The following is a 16,892-nucleotide window of genomic DNA, read 5'->3' as shown; positions in this document are numbered from 1 at the left end:
TCTAAATCAAAGTTCTGCTTAGTTTAGTCTGCATCAGCAGTCAGTTTATATGGTCCAAAGATTCAAAATGCTTTGTGGCATCAGGTAAAACTGACATTATTACATCACAGCAGTCAAGCCAATGGCAGCCAAAGAGGATGGGGAAATATTTGCATGGCTAGGGCTACTGTGAAAACAGAACAGATTGGCAGATGGTGTTGATCAAGGCAGGACAAGCAGAACAGCAGATGGGGGGGGGGGGACAGGAAGGGAGATGTTTACAGTGCAGTCCTAAAAAAAGCCAATGGCAGCCAAAGAGGATGGGGAAAATTTGCATGGCTAAGGCTACTGTGAAAACAGAACAGATTGGCCGATGGTGTTGATCAAGGCAGGATAAGCAGAACAGATGAGTTTGGGGGGGAAACAGGAAGGGAGATGTTTAACAGTGCAGTCCTAAGAAAAGTTACACTGTTCTAATCCCAATGATTTCAAAGGACTTTGAAGGGTGTAACTGTGTTTACTATTGCTGTTAATGACATACCCTTTTCTGGACTATAATGCTTAAGATTGCCCAACTGTTTGGTCAGCTTTCCTGCGGTTCTCCATCTTTGGCCAAGATACACAGCAGCTTCATATTGCTCCAGCCTCAGGTTCAGAATTCACTTCAGATTTGACCCTTGACGTTCGGTCATTTGACAGGTCCTTGGTCACTAGGCTGTATCCCAAAAGCCAATTTGATTCTGGTATATTATTCTGACAATCCCAACAATGAACTGCGCCATGGCTGGATCCCACACAAGGCCCTCACAAGCGGGGACAGATTAAGGCTAACCGATGCCCTAAACACAGCACAACAACAGTGCCCCTCAGCCAGCCCTTCCATTGCTTCACTGACTAGGCATTAAGACTCAATAAGTGCTAAAGGTGAAATAAGAGATTAAAAATTCAGGTTTTTTCCAGGGCATCCCCCCCCAATAACTATATTAAATATTAAAAAATTAAAAATTATTGATGTAACACTAAATGACAGTAAGCAATATAAGCAAAAAAAACCCCACACCCCTCTGTAGTGCCCCCCTTCCCTTAGTGCCATAAGCACGTTTATTTTGCTTCACGGTTAATCCGGGGCTGCTCACAAGGCCCACACAAGGATCCTCAATATTCCTGGCTCTCCCATCAGCCTGGCAGCCATTTCTAACACCAGGAACGTTCATCCCAAGGTCATAGAGCCTAGGGAAGGTAACAGCCACATGGATCGGAAGTCTGATGTGATGACTGGAAAAGGAAGGCACTCAGCAAAATGGCTCCCTTCTCTGTAGGAAAGCAGTGCAGAATAAATCACTGTTCTCCTGGCTGGAAATTGGGAACTGGAATCCTTATACGTCATGAGAGGCCGAGATGGAATCTGTTTACTGCTCACTGAAGCAGTCCGTGTAACCTTGAAGAGGGGGAGCAACTGATAAGAGAACTTGCCTACACACACATTCCTTAGTTCATGTCTCATGCCTAGGATGATGTAATGTATGAAAGGGTGGGGGAAAGGAGGAGATGGATTTTTCAATAAATACAGCTGGTGAGTGAGAGGAGATTCATTCATGGGTTCCTTCCTTCCTTCCTTCCTTCATTCAGTCAGCTTTCTGCAGAAGCTGTTTGTCTCGTGTCGTCTTTGCATCGCCTGCACCCCCACACCCCAAGGAGCAGCACCACACTTCTCCTTCTCGTCAGTGGAGCTTCTGATAGATTGCAGGATCCAATCCCATAATGTGCCAGCCTTCAATTCACACTGGGCCTCCATGCAAGATAAATAAAAGTTATCTGGTTTCATCAATTCTATGTTAAACTCCATGAAATGTTCTCCTTTTCTCCACAGAATTTCAGATGCCTCTTGGTAAATACTTGTACCTATACACCTAATTAATCACCTATCCCATTTTTTGTCATCTAGACCTTATTTCCTCTGCATGTATCAGTCTTAAAATTATTATCTTTTCCCAATATTCAAAGTTTTAGTTTGGCTGCAGACAGTGGGCGTGTATTAATTCACGGCTGTTCTCCACTTCTTTGCAATTTCTTTCCATTTTGCCTGAAAAGTGTGCTGAAATATTTTCTGTTCTCCCTTTCCCTTCCCTGTACAGAGACTCTGTACTCCCATGGAAGTAATACATTTAATATGAACACCTGTAGTATAAGTCTTACAAAGCCATTTCAGTGATATAGGATTTATGTCATAATTCATGTAATTTATTTTATCATTCAAAACACCCACTGATTCTGTACTATTGGCCTCCTACCTAATCCTACAAAAATTCAACTATAAACTGTTATTAGTTCCATTCAACTTGCTGCAAACAAAGAATCTTAAGTCAGTTTATTCATTGTAAATCATGTTATTTTAAATGGCCTGATACTCCAAATCTAATGCTTATTTTGATTATGAAAAAGAAGTGATGAACAGACATAAATTACTAATGAACAGGTCCCTAAATGGCCATCTCTTTCCTTATCCAACTGTAATGACCACATTCATTAAAATAAGGAATATATTTTACAGGACAATGAATGCATTTGATATAATTCACTCATCAAGTAACTTTATCCAGCATTTAACCACAACAATAGTATGATATATCGAATAACAAACACAGATACAAATCTTTCAGGTTATCTATTAGATGTAGCAATCAATTACTAGGTACTTATTAAACCCATTAATTCTAACAGGAAAGTTATGCAAAGGTTTAGATCTCTCCCACTGAAACCTCTCCCCCTGAAACCTACTGGAAAATACCTGCATTGAGGTGGATCACGTCCATAATCTTACACCTTATCAAATGTTGGCTATCATAAACCATGCATACTTGAATCATTACATGAAAGAAAGTTCATCTGTCTTTTAATAATTTCCCCTGAATTTTGCTCAATGCATTCTTAAGCTCTTCTCTGAAGGGTCTTGTGACTCTTGTCATATGCTGCCATGTTGTTAAATCTCTTGTAACTGGGAGCAGAGAGAGGCTAGGGTTGCCAGGTCACCCCTGGACAATGGTGGGGGAGGCTGATTCCACTTAGAGTTGCCAAGTCTACTTACCTTGGCGGCAGGGGAGCCTCGCCGGGCTCTGGGAGCTCTCCGGCGATGCGTGCGTGCGCCGCTAGCACATCACAGGAAGTGACGCGCTATGTCGCTCACGTTGGGGGCGTGGCCCCGATCGTCGGAGGGGTTTTCCCTCTGACGATCGGGGCCACACCCCCAATGTGAGCGACGTAGCGCGTCACCTCTGGTGACGCAACCACACTGCGCTTCGGGGGGCGGAGTTCCCCCTGGGGCCCAATTCCGCGGCAGCGGAAATTGGGCCTCCAAAGCGGGGGTTTACACTTGGCAGCCCTAATTCCACTTCTGTTCCCTTCTGGCCCAGAACCACCAGATACAATACTCTGAAGGAGGCCTGTAGCTATGGTGGGGCATTTCAGGGCTCCACTCCCTCAAATGTGAGGCACACCCCACAACAGCTGCTGCCCCTCTCCCCCCTCCTGTGACACAAAAAGGGCCCTCCAACTGATCAGCGGGAGCAAGCAGCCCACCAGTCAGCTGGAAGGCCCTTTAAATCTTGCAGCCACCCCTCTCCCTCCCGTCCTCCAAGATTTAAAGGGCCCTCCAGCCAGTCAGCAGGCCCTTTAAATCTTGCAGGAGGTAAGGGAGAGGGGCGGCCACCAGCCACATGCCTTCCCTGAACTCCAATTTCACTAGTTGCAGATCAGGCACAGGCAGCCCATGCTAGAAAAACGGCATTTAAAGGGTTCCCCACAAAATTTCCCCATGCCCCACCAACTCAAAATCTCTGACTACAGGGCTGCTCTGAAGGGGGAAGTAAAGTAAGGGAAACAAAATTCTAGCAGCCTTGGTCACTCAGGGGTCCCATGCAGTGTTCTCTCTGAGTTAGTTTGAGCTAGCTCACAGTTTTTTAGCCTCCAGCTCACACATTTTTGTCTTAGCTCAGGAAGGATGGCTCGAGAGCAAACTAATTTATGCAGTAGCCAAATTGCTCGCTCACAACTTTAATGCCAGTAGCTCACAAAGTAGCATTTTTGCTCACAAGACTCCACAGCTTAGAGGGAGCATTGGTCCCATGGAGTGGAGCAAGTCATGTGATTTGTTTTCGTATGTTTGGGTTGGGTATAGTTGTTGAGAGGGGGTCCCTGTGGAATCTCTGTCTGGGGATCCGTAGGGATCTTGGTGGAGAGCAGGCTCACCACTGAAGCCAAGAATACATCTTAAGCACAATGCAATTGTCTTAAAAACTTTATGGACAACACAGTGCTTAATACTATGTTGATTCAAAAACATTTTAAAGTAGTATTTAAAAGAAGTTAACAGAGAGTCCAAAGCTTTACCGAATAAACTAAGCAACAGCAAATGGAAAGCAGCAGGACATACTGAAGAATTAATGTAAAACGACAAGACATAATACAATGAAACTACAAAACAGGATTACCAGTTTAACATCATCAGCCATGCATGCCAAAGCTAGAATAAAACATAAAATGCAGAATAAATATACAGAGGGATAAATATCAAGTGTATGAACAGCACACCATTAACAAGCAAGAATACAGCGTTAAGAGTGGGAGGGGCCGTGACTCAGTGGCACAGCATCTGCTTGGCATGCAGAAGGTCCCAGGTTCAATCCCCGGCATCTCCAGTTGAAAGGACCAGGCAGCAGGTGATGTGAAAGACTGAGACCCTAGAGAGCGGCTGTCAATCGGAGTAGGCAATACTGGCCTTGATGGACAAAGGGTCTGATCCCAGTATAAGGTAGCTTTGTGTGTTCAAGAGTGGCTACGGATTTACAAAATAGCCCAGTGCAGCCCTAAACTGGAGATCTCTTAACCAATCCAACAGGAGCTGGATGATGGCCAACTGAAATAAGGGGGTGGGGAAAAGGGACCCTAATTCGAATTAATATAATCCATGGGGAGAACAATTGGCTATGGAAAGAGGCTTAGTTACAACCAGTGCAGGACTATCACTCGGGTGGCCTGAAATCAACATCTTAATTTGTAAAGCCTGTTTGCTCATAGGGATGTTTTCCTTTCCAACTGGACATTCTAATTCATCCAGTAGACATGAACTGTGTAAAAGCGACCTTTGAGTCCAGTGGCACCTGAGAGACGAACTAGATTTTTTTGGAGTATAAGATTCTGAGAGACAAATCTCCGTTCATCAGACGCGAGGTATCCGAGGTCTCTAAGGGGCGACTGGGCTCAAATCTAGCTCTTTGACTGCGGTGCAGACCAACAGAGCTGCTCTCTGAAAATAACTGCATAGTTCATCTCATATTGATCACACATGAGGTTGTCTTATTCTAAGTCAGCTCAACAGTCTGTCCAGGTTAGTATTATCTACTTTGACTGGCCGTGGCTTCCCAGCGTCTCAGACAGAGGTCGTCGTTCACATCACCGAATGACTGATTCTTTTCACTGGAGATGCTGGGGATTGAACCTGGGACCTTTGGCATGCCAAGCAGATGCTCTACCACTGAGCCACAGCCCCTTTCTATGACTCTCCAGGGCCCCAGGCAGAGGTCTTTCACATCACCTAATGCCCGATCCTTTTAACTGGAGATGCCTGGGACCTTCTGCATGCCAAGCAGATGCCCTACCAGTGGGATCACTGCTAAAAAAAGTATAGTGCAAAAGCTAACCATTTTTTGATACCTAGCAGGATGCTAACATGCAGGGGTGTGTGACATGGGTGGGGGAGGCTATGGCTATTGCCTTGAGCTGAACTCTGGAGAGGTGGTATATATATTTTCTGAATACATACACACTGCATATACATCCCTTGCTCAGGTCCCTATCAGTAGGGTCAGAAGCTACCACAATGAAGACCAGTTTTTGTCCTTAATATCGCCAAAACCCCATTTTTAATTTTCTTTGCATATGATTACACAAAAAACGCTTCCAAATTCAATCCACTTTATTTTCAAGGTGTTGTATCATTAATCTCCATTCACTGAATTTATTGTGATCTGATCCCTCTGTTTGTAAACTTGTTAACTTTATCACGGTAAACAAATCTTTAAAACTATCTACATGCACTCCTTTTGTAAAGCCTCCGGCAGAGTTTGAAGCAGCAGTTTGCATCAGAGTAGAAAATAGCCCTGTACCTTTAAGATTATGCATGATGGGAAATGTAGTTTAGTAGCCATTAGGTCAGATAGTCTAACCTCTCCTACTGGTTCAGACAGGCTCCTTTTTCAGTGGGAAGCAAAGCCCATGAAAACCTTTATTGCCCATTTCCATGCCCGTTTGTTAGACTCTCCCGTGGCAAGGGATGTACAGAACCATCCTTTTTTCACCACAAAGTCATTAATGAGAACTGATCATTGAAAGATGTACTCTCTCATACTCATTTATAACTTCAATCGTAAATGATCATATGGATGCTTGCAGTATAATAAAGATAGGGTTGCCTGATCCTACCTCTGATCTGGCGGGGGGCTCCCAGGTCCTCATTGGGATCTTCCGCTGCGTGTGCTTTGTGCACAACACAATAACATCATCCCGAAGTGATGTCATCGTGTTGCTGACGTTGGACGGTTGACACTCTAGTTTTTGGGCAAAACTCTATGGTTTCTTGCCCTCAAAACCATAGAGTTTGCCCAAAAACTAGAGCATCCCCCCCCAATGTCAGCAATGCGATGACATCGCTACCAGGTGACGTCATTGTGCTGCTGATGCCAGAGTGGGAGGGGGCTGCTTGGGGGTGGGGCACAACCACAGTGTGGTGGGCACGACCACAAAACGGCTTCCTCCAGAAGCGGAGCCAACTACAGAATGGCTGCCCCCAAAGGCGGAGCCAACCACAAAATGTCTGGGAGTGAGGTTATGCATAACACTAATAATAACTCTTCAACATTTCAGGCAAAAGGTCTGTTAAACAGGATGCCTTTTAAAATGAACATACTGTTTGAAAATATTTTCTTCCGTGCACACACCATAATGCGGTGAAGGACCTTGTGCTGTGGTGGCGGCTGCTGCTGAAGCAACTTTGAAAATATCTGCACAGTCAGACTTCTGATGGCCAATTAGATGCCCTGCAGGACAAAAGCCCACTGGGCCCCACCTGCCTTCTAAAAACACTTGTCAGGTGCCATGGTGCCCACAGGTACCATGTTGGGGACCCCTGCTCTAACCACTATTCTTCACCGGTTCTATATTCACGCTGACTCAAGCAGCGCAGATTACGTTTCCGCACTGGAGAGGATATGATAGGACTTATGAACACCCAATGACGGGGGACGACATCTGCTCTCTGCTCCTAGCCATTAAGAACCAAGCCCATCCTCGTATGCTCTGGGTTCTGTTTCTTGGTCACACAGCAGAGCGTGATACAATGTCAGCATCTTTCACATCTCTAGCCAGATAGGCCCATATCTTGTAATCTTGAAAGGTGCCACGCAAATATATCCAAAACAGAGAAAGAACCACATATACTGGAAAGGGCCTCTCTCTGCCATGTGATTAAAGCCAAACTTCTGGCTGTTATCCCAACACCAAACAGGCTTCCAATGCTGCTTAAGACAAAGTTGGTGACAATAAAAAGTTAGTATCCTAACTGGGAATAAATTTAGGTTGTATATTTGTTTAAATTGTTCTCCTTTCCCTCAGTGACTCAACGCGGCTTATAAGTAAGTGTTGTCTCCTCAGCTTCTGTGTTCCTAAGCCAGACACTCGGAGTGGATAATTTCATTTATCTCACTAATTATAGGGGGAAAGGACACGTCTTCAGAGTGGCATGGCCAGCTTAAAAAGGCCTCCACTGCAATCAGTAGAAATTTTATGGGGAGAGCTCTGAAAACTGCCTGGAAATTCTGAGGACGGTGCCTGGAGAGGGTGGGGTTTGTGGAGGATGTGACATCACTTCTGGATGACACTGTATCCCCTGTAAAAACATGGGGAGAAATTCCTGGAACATCACTAAGGAGGCCATTTTCCAGATTTTTTCTCCTCAATTTCTTGAAGGCAGGGAATTAGGGCCAAGGGCAGGCGGATGGCAAGCTTATCTGAAAACTAATCAATGTGTTTCTAGTCAAATCCAGCTATAGAAGGTAACAATTAGCTAGTTCCTGTCATATATCCACAAATACACATCCCCAATCCTAGTTTTGCATGTGGCTTTATAATATTTGTGACGTTTTTAAAAGTGAAGAATGAATATATAACCCAATAAACACTTTTTAAGTGGCAACCTGCCCGAAGCACGGAGGAAGGAGCAAAATTGCTTTATTTGACTTTGCCATGCAAACTGCAAATCCTGGCTTGTACCTCAGATAAAGAACATACCATAACTCTTCTTAAAATACTACATCTACCGTCACCTTAAGATATTACGGAGTAACATGGAGTATCAAATTCATGGTGACTGATGCAGCGTAACAATTACCCTCAAGGAAATAATTAACTAACCTTGTACTATTTCACCTGTGTTTGCTATCTGATACTGAATAAAGTTCCCGTTTTCTATAAAGCTCTCGCCATATTTGCGGCGTTCATAGGATTTCACTCCAGAATGAACTTTGTGGTGTACACGAAGGTGTGCGTGTCGAGCAAAGCATTTTCCACATTCCAAGCATTCGTAGGGTTTCTCTCCCGTGTGAACCCTCTGATGTTTCACAAGATTTGATAGCTGAGCAAAACATTTCTCACACACCAAACACTTGTAGGGTTTTTCTCCTGTGTGGACTCTCTGATGGCTCACAAGGGCTGAACGCTGAGCAAAACATTTCCCACATTCCTGGCATTTATGAGGTTTCTCTCCTGTGTGAACTCGCTGGTGATTCACCACATCTGAATGTATAGCAAAACATTTCCCACACTCCAAGCATTTATAGGGTCTCTCTCCTGTATGAATCCGCCGGTGTTTCACAAGATCAGATTGTTGGGCAAAACACTTGCCACATTTCAGACATTTGTATGGTTTCTCCCCTGTGTGAACTCTCTGGTGATTCACAAGGTTGGATTGGTGAGCGAACAGTTTCCCACACTCCAGGCATTTATATGGTTTCTCGCCTGTGTGGACTCTCTGATGGTTGACAAGGACTGACTGACGAGCAAAACATTTTTCACACTCTAAACATTTATATGGTTTTTCCCCTGTGTGGACTCTTTGGTGATTTATAAGAACTGAGTGACGAGCAAAACATTTCCCACACTCCAGGCATTTGTAAGGTTTCTCTCCTGTGTGGACCCTTCGGTGTCTGACAAGCTGTGATCTCTGGGTAAAGCATTTCACGCAATCTGAACATTTATAGGGCTTCTCTCCCGTGTGGATTCTGTGGTGATTCACAAGGACTGACTGACGAGAAAAACATTTCCCACATTCCAGGCATTTAAAGGGTCTCTCTCCTGTGTGGACTCGCTGGTGTTTCACAAGTTCTGAATGGTGAACAAAATACTTGCCACACTCTAAGCACTTGAAGGGTTTCTCACCCATATGGACTATCCGATGTATGGCCAGATCCGATTTCTGAGCAAAACATTTTCCACATTTGCGGCACGAACTCTTTTTTCTAAAACCACCTGCTGATATAAAAGGGAAATATTGGCAGGACTGACTGAAGGGAAATATATTTCGGAAATATCATTCAGAAACTAGATGAATAAACAAACTGAATGTGTCTGTCTATCACTATTTTATCCCACCCTTCCGCTAAAAAAAGTCAAGGGCATGGTTTGCCTTTCAATTCAAGGACATGGCCCCTACAAACATAAGAAGAGCCCTGCTGTGTCAGACCAGTGGCCCATCTAGTCCAGCATCCTGTCTCTCACAGTCACCATGCAGTTCCTCTGGATGGCCAACAACAGGGCATAGAGGCCTAGACCTTCCTCTGATGTTGCCTCCTGGCTCTGGAATTCAGAGGCTTAGTGCCTCTGAATGTGGAGGCTCCCCTCAGTCACCCTGGCGAGTAGCCACTGATAGATTCATATCTATCTTTTTTTAAAAAAAGCTATTTATTCCTGTAGCCAGCCCATCACTACATCCTCTGACAGCGAATTCCACATTTTAACAATCTCTGTGTAAAGTAGTATTTCCTTTTGTCTGTCTTGAATCTACTGCACATCAGCTTCCTTGGGTGCTCTCAAGTTCTAGTATTCTGGAAGAGGGAGAATTTTTTTTTTGTTGGCTCTCCACCCCTTGCACAATTTTATAAACCTCTGTCATGTAAGGGGAGCCCTTAGTCGTCTCTTTTCTGTACTGCAAGCCCCAGACTCTTCAGCCTTTCCTCATAAGGAAGGTGCTCCAATCCCAAATCATCTTGCTTGCCCTCTTCTGTACTTTATCCAGCTCTGCAGTGTCCTTTTTGAGAGGCGGTGGCCAGAACTGTACACAGGATTTCAAATGAGGCCACACCACAGATCTATATAGGGACATTGTAATATTGGCCATTTTATTTTCAAGCCCTTTCGTAATAACTCCCAACATAGAGTTTGCCTTTTTCACTGCTGCAGCACAGTGGGTTGACACGTTCATTGTGCTATCCACTGCGACCCCAAGATCTTTTTACTGCTCAGTCTCAGCAAGTTCAGACCCCATGAGGCTATACCCGAAGTCAGGATTTTTTGTCCCACTGTATATCACCTTATGCTTACCAACACTGAACTTCATTTGCCCTTCTGCCATTCCGTCCTCAAAACAACTCTGTGAGGCAGGGTTAGACCAAGACAGAGTGACTGGCCCAAGATCTCCCAGACAGCTTCATGGTTGCAGGCCTAGCTAAACATTATACTATTTTGAGGTCCACCCCAGTTTCTGTCAGACCAGACACTCCGAATGTAGAACATGCAACTTAATTTTGAGGTGTGTGGAGAGGCCCAATTCAAATCAGGACTGTGGTGTGCAGGGAGAGTGGACTTGTCTTCCTCACCCACCACAATGTTTGTCCTGCCTGAAAAGGGACCAGAAAGCTGCTCTTTGCCCCCATTAAAGAAAATTATGTGTACTGATAGACACAGAAATGCTGATAGGCCAAGTTTCCACAGCAGGATAAATAGTGTCTCTGCAGGCCCTTTTCAGGTTGGAAAAAACCACAATCCCAATCCAAATTGGGCTCCCGCACACCAGGAAACACCTGAACCTCCCAAGCCCCCTGGGTGTTGTTACAGAGAAATGAAATGCAAAAACTGATCACAACACAAAGGGTAGTAGCACAAACCGAAGCTTTGAACACTTCGCTGCTCACCCCCCACAAAAAGCTGCCTAAGTTAGTCAGTCAGTCCTTAAGGGTTTGATCGTCTTGGACTACAGTTATGAGATGCTAAACGGCCCTGTCTTTAGAATGGTCCTGAGTCAGAAAGAAAGTCTTTAGAAAGAAAGAGAAGGAAACTAGAGCCACAGGCTGAACAAAAATTATCCAGGCCACAGACCACTGGAGTGGGGGGGGGGGAGTTTAGACTCCAACAGATTTATTTATTCATTTATTTATTGTCAGGTGGCTTAATTCTTCCCCTCACCTGACTGGTTGCTGTCACCCGAGGCCCGAGAATTTGGCATCCATGGATTTTCCCCTCGTTCCAGCCGAGAGATGAGGTGAGGCTTGGGGACTGGAAAACCTTGACAGAAAAAGAGAAATATCAGAAGGAAATGGGTGTCTGCAGTACTGTATTGGGAGGAATAAATGCAGCATGCATTCTTCAAACACAGATACACATTCCTGGCTAACCTGTGAAAAGAGACTGGAGATCCAAACTGTCCAGCACCCCCTCCCATGTGTAATTTAGCCCCTTGTGAAGTAGAATCACAGAATCACAGAGTTGGAAGGGGCCATACAGGCCATCTATAGTCCAACCCCCTGCTCAGTGCAGGATCAGCCTAGAGCATCCCTGACAAGTGTTTGTCCAAATGCTGCTTAAAAACTGCCAGTGAGGGGGAGCTCACCACATCCCTAGGCAGCTGATTCCACTGATGCACAACTCTTACGCTAAAAATTTTTTTCCTAATATCCAGCCAGTACCTTCCTGCCCTTAATTTAAACCCATTATTGCGAGTCCTATTATCCTCTGCTGCCAACAAGAACAGCTCCCTGCCCTCCTCTAAGTGACAGTCCTTCAAAAAGAGAGCAATCACGTCCCCCCTCAACCTCCTCTTCTCCAGACTGAACATTCCCAAGCCCCTCAGCCTTTTCTCATAGGGCTTGGTCTCCAGGTTTCCTTCGTCTCCAGGTCTCCTTGGTTTCCTCACAGGTCTTGGTCTAAGTAAAATCGAGGGCCGTGTTGCGGGGCAAGCATCTGCACACTGCCTAAAACTGCTGAAGGATGCTGGCCTTTCTTGGCTGCAGTCCCCACACCACACCAGTACTTTCTTTGTACCTGATCCCAGCCCATATCTCCCTCCCACCACCAGTGAAGGCTTCTGAACAACATTAAAAAATGCCAAAACAGCAAATAAATGTAATGTTATCAATCGGCTAGCAATTTTTTAATTCTTGTTTCATGTCAACTGCCTGTTGAAGACTTTGTATCAGCCTATGGAAAGTCAGAGGAGTCCCCAAAGAAACCCTGACCAATCCCTATGGATTTCTGCATGGAGCCCTCCTACCATCTCCAGTCAAGGGCCCTCCGCTAGAGATGTAAAATTTCAGGAAATTTTGAAGCTCGGAAAAAACCCTGTTTCCCCTTTTTATTTTCTTCTGACAATAGCACCTCTTAAAGGAAGAAATGCATCTTGTTCTTGCATTGGAGAGTTCAGTTTGTAACCTAGGACTTGCTTGTCCTCAGTGCGCAGAAATGATTTGGAAAATATTTGAACACCTTGTCTTAAAATATTTTATTAATCATGTTAAAATAAAATGTTCCATAATCAATTTCTTTTCTTTTCTTTTTTCAATTTTTCCAATTTTTCGGAAAAAAACAAAAAGGCTTCAGGAAAAAAACAGAAAAAACCCACTTTTTCCCTGAATTTTTCCGTTTTTTTTCCGGACCTTCACATCTCTAGCCCTCCCACATGCACACTGCTGCTCCCCCAGTCAAAATTCCTTCAAAAGTCTCTCTGCTCACCCCCCACAAAAAACTGCCTAAATTAGTCAGTCAATCCTTAAGGGTTTGATCGTCTTGGACTACAGTTATGAGATGCTAACTTATAAAGTGCCCTGATGTGGGTGGCCCAGGTCAGCCTGATCTCATCAGATCTTGGAAGCTACGTAGGGTCTGCCCTGGTTAGTACTTGGATGGGGGAGACCACCAAGGAAGTCCAGGGTTGCTACACAGGGGCTGGCAATGCCAAACCACCTCTGTTTGTCTTTCGCCTTGGAAACCCTATGGGATAAAAAGCCTTTGGTAATGTTAGCTGGCTATTTCTTATTGAACAGATAAAGGAAAGGAAATTTGGGCCTGATTTTATAAGAGTAGTTGAATCCATCTATACTAAACAGAAAGTGAGGATAGCTGTAAATGATGACGTGACACATACTATTGGATTGAGAAAGGGACAAGGATGCCCTTTGTCGCCACTTCTATTTATGGTAACTTTGGAAGTTTTGACAAGAGCTGTTAGGAAAGACTCTGCAATCAAAGAAGCCTCAGTTGCCCGATCCGGCTGATGGCGGCACGCTTGCGGACTCACCTCCCGGACCTCCCGGGGATGTCTCCGTGCTCCGGCGGAAGGAGGGGGTGAGAAGGCTCATAAACCCCCCCAGGGAACTGGTGAAGGGGCCCTGGCCAAGGAGCTTTGAGGGGGTAGCCTCTTCGATGGCGGAATGCCAGAGAATCGAGGCACCCCCTTGCTCCAGTGGTTCTTCCAGCCGAGAGACCGAATGGTGCAAGTGAAGCTAGCCGGGTCAAGCGTAGGAGATCGGGCGCTAAAAATGATGAAAGAAGCAGGGTCGGAAGGCCAATTATGAACGTGAGTCAACTGCGAAACGAATTTTGAAAGAAAAAGTGCTCCCTACCCTATTCAGCGGAACGAGAAAGGCGAGCGGGGGGGGGATGCATCCCACATGCATAAACTGTGAGCAAAAGGGGGGGGAACAGAAGAAAAACGCGAGCGGAATTGCCCAGAAGTACTTACCCAAAGGAGCTAAACAGTTAGGCGCACATTCAGAGACTTCAGAAACTTTTCAAAGAGTAAATAAACGGGGAAAAGATGGCGGGGAAGAGAGACAAAGACAGACTGTTGAAAACGAAAGTAGAGTCCCCTAAGCCGGAAACGATCAGTGAGACAGCAAAGGTTGTAGCGGAGTTCATGTGCCCTCTGCTGGAACAGCTGAATACCTTCAAAGAGCAGATCCAAGTGGTCACACAGAGTATAACTGTACAGCAAACCCAAATAACAGATTTGATCCAAGTAATGAAGCAAGTTGCTGAAAAAGTGAAGGAAGTGGCTGAAACAACACAGAAAGTGAAGAAAAAAGTGCAGAAATTGGAAAAGACAACTACTTCTTTGGAAGATCAGATACTCCAAGTACAAATGGATAAGGCCAATATGGTCCTGTGCTTCCAGGGGGTGCCGGAAAACAGAGGAGAAAATCTTAAAGAACTTATGAGCGAGCTACTTGCCCCAATAACAGAAATAAAAGCGAAACTGTTACTCAATGATATGGATGTGGCCTATAGGTCATACTCAGGGTATATAAAGAAAAATAATCTGCTTGGGGAAATTGTAGTAAGATTCTCAAAGAGGCACGTCAGGGATGCTACCTGAAAGCAGTAGCGGCAACACCCTTGAAGGCAGGGGAGAATGCTGTTAGAACGCTAAAGGATATTCCATTTGAAGTAAGACAAAGCAAAAAGAAATACAAAGAACTTGTGCTCTTTCTCCAAACAAACTCAATTGGATATAAATGGCTATTTCCAGAAGGAGTAACATTCAAGATTAAAGAGAAGAAGGAAAAGATTGACTCTGTACTGAAAGCTCAAGAATTCCTAAAGGAGCAGGTGGGAAGGCCAGAGGATGGGGAAAAAGAAGAGGATGGCAGGTCCAGCGGCGAGCTGGAAACTGGTTCTTCGGGCAAGGACTCTTTGTCTGAGCAGGGGGCAGCAGCCCCGAAGAGTCCCTATAAGCTGTGGAAGAGAAAAGGGAAGAAGAAGTAAAGGCTGAAGGACTCTGAATAGTGCCTTTGAGAACTTTGGTTTTTGCGGATGATTGGGGGTACTGTTATTGGGCAGTTAAATATAAAAGTGGAGGGTAAAAGGTTTTAAATGTTTGACTCAGTTTATAAAAAGAGCAATGATGAAAGACTTGATGTAACTAAGCTTGTTGGAGGATCTCCTCTCTTGGGTTTTTAGATAGTAGTGGGTTCTTTACTTTCTCCTGTATGTGTAGTTTCCTCCTTCCTTTTTTTTCTGTTGTAGTTTTTTGTAGTGATAAAAAATAAAAAAAATTCCTCTGGGCACTTCAAAAAAAAAGAAGAAGAAGCCTCAGTTAAGAGTCACAAGTATAAGTTACAAGCATTTGCAGATGACCTAGTATTCATTTTGGAAGACCCAATATTTGCTGAATAATATTAATGGCTGGGATGAAAATTAACTACCAAAAGACAAAGGTTATAACAAAGAATATGACTTCTAATCAAAAAATGGAATTAATTCATCTAACAGGATTTCATTTGGAGAAAGGAGTTAAATATTTGGGAATAAACTTAACTCCAAAGTGTAGCTCTTTGGTGACGTGTAATTACTTGAAACTGTTCCAAGAAATTAAAAAAGATCTAGAAAGATGGAAAGATCTTCATTTATCCCTGATGGGAAGGATTGCAGCTGTGAAAATGACTATATTGCCACGTATTATTTTCTTACACCAGACTATCCCTGTTTGTATTAATCACTCTTTTCTTGAAGATATGAATAAACAAATATCTAAATTTATTTGGCCAGGGAAAAACCAAGAATTAAATTGAAAGCATTACAAGACTTTAAAGAAAATGCGGGTTTTGCTCTACCAGATTGGAAGATATATTATAGAACGGACTGCCTGGTATGGATGAGAGACTGGATTTTACTGGATAATCAAAGACTTTTAGCCCTAGAGGGACATGATTTAAAGTTAGGGTGGCATGCTTTTGCTTAGTATGGGAAAGCAGTTGGACATAAATATTTTTTTAAATCATCTGATTAAAAAATCCCTATTAGCAACCTGGGGAAAAATCTTACCTTCGGTATACTCTAAAATTCCAAGATGGGTCTCACCCCTGGAAGCCTTTTCACAACCAAGTTTAATCCCCTCAAACAGAATTGTTAGGTATTAAGATCTCTTAGATGATAAAGGAGTTTTAAAAACAAAGGAAGAATTAATAAAGCAAGGGATTAACCTGAATTGGTGGACAAGGGCCCGAATTGAATCTAGATACGCTAAAGATAGAAAAGTTGGTTTTTATTCTGAATGAAATGTATTTGAGAAGTTGTTGCTGTGTACATCTAATGATAAACTGATTTAAAATGTATGTATTCTTAATGCAAATGAAAATGGAAGATGAAGTGGTTAAAGACTGTATAGTGAAATGGATGCTTAATCTGGGTTGTAACATTGATCTTACACAGTGGAGTAAACTATGGAAAGTGAAAATAACTAAATCAGTGGCATTTAAAGAGAATCTGCATGTTTTACAGATGGTATTTAACACCAGGCAGACTAGCTAAAATGTATAAAAATATGTCAAATAATTGTTGGAGGTGTAAAAAACATGTGGGTACATTTTATCATATGTGGTGGACATTTGATATAGTGCATACGTTTTGGGTTATGGTCAGGGGTCATTTCGTAGAAAAAGAGCTAGGGGGACTCATTAGCATAACTCATTAGCATATGCCACACCCCCTGACATCACCAGAAGTGTGTCCTCCCCACAGCCGGCGGCGACCTCCAGCGGGCACCAGCAGGGAGCTCCAGGCCCCGCCCTCCCGCACCTCACCCGGGGGGATGGCGT

General features: G+C 44.0%; 1 protein-coding gene across 3 annotated transcripts in view; it reads right to left on the bottom strand.

The window, feature by feature from the left end:
• Positions 1-8,365: 8,365 nt before the first annotated feature.
• The window catches only part of LOC107118462 (zinc finger protein 501-like), a 15,730-nt gene continuing 7,203 nt past the window's right edge, over positions 8,366-16,892 (bottom strand). For 2 of the 3 annotated variants that reach the window (XM_015420808.1, XM_015420810.1), the window contains 2 exons: positions 11,488-11,586; positions 8,366-9,558 (listed from right to left, as the gene is read on the bottom strand). In XM_015420808.1, coding sequence (XP_015276294.1) covers positions 8,438-9,558; positions 11,488-11,586 — 1,220 coding nt within the window. In that variant the 3' untranslated portion in view covers positions 8,366-8,437. The remainder of the gene's footprint in view (positions 9,559-11,487; positions 11,587-16,892) is intronic. The other variant, XM_015420809.1, reaches the window with a different exon arrangement.

This window comes from Gekko japonicus, unplaced genomic scaffold (genome assembly GCF_001447785.1).
Source record: "Gekko japonicus isolate JY-2015 unplaced genomic scaffold, Gekko_japonicus_V1.1 scaffold1882, whole genome shotgun sequence".
Lineage (NCBI taxonomy): Eukaryota > Metazoa > Chordata > Lepidosauria > Squamata > Gekkonidae > Gekko > Gekko japonicus.
The sequence above is the reverse complement of the archived record's forward strand: the minus strand, read 5'-3'. Positions and strand labels throughout refer to the sequence as shown.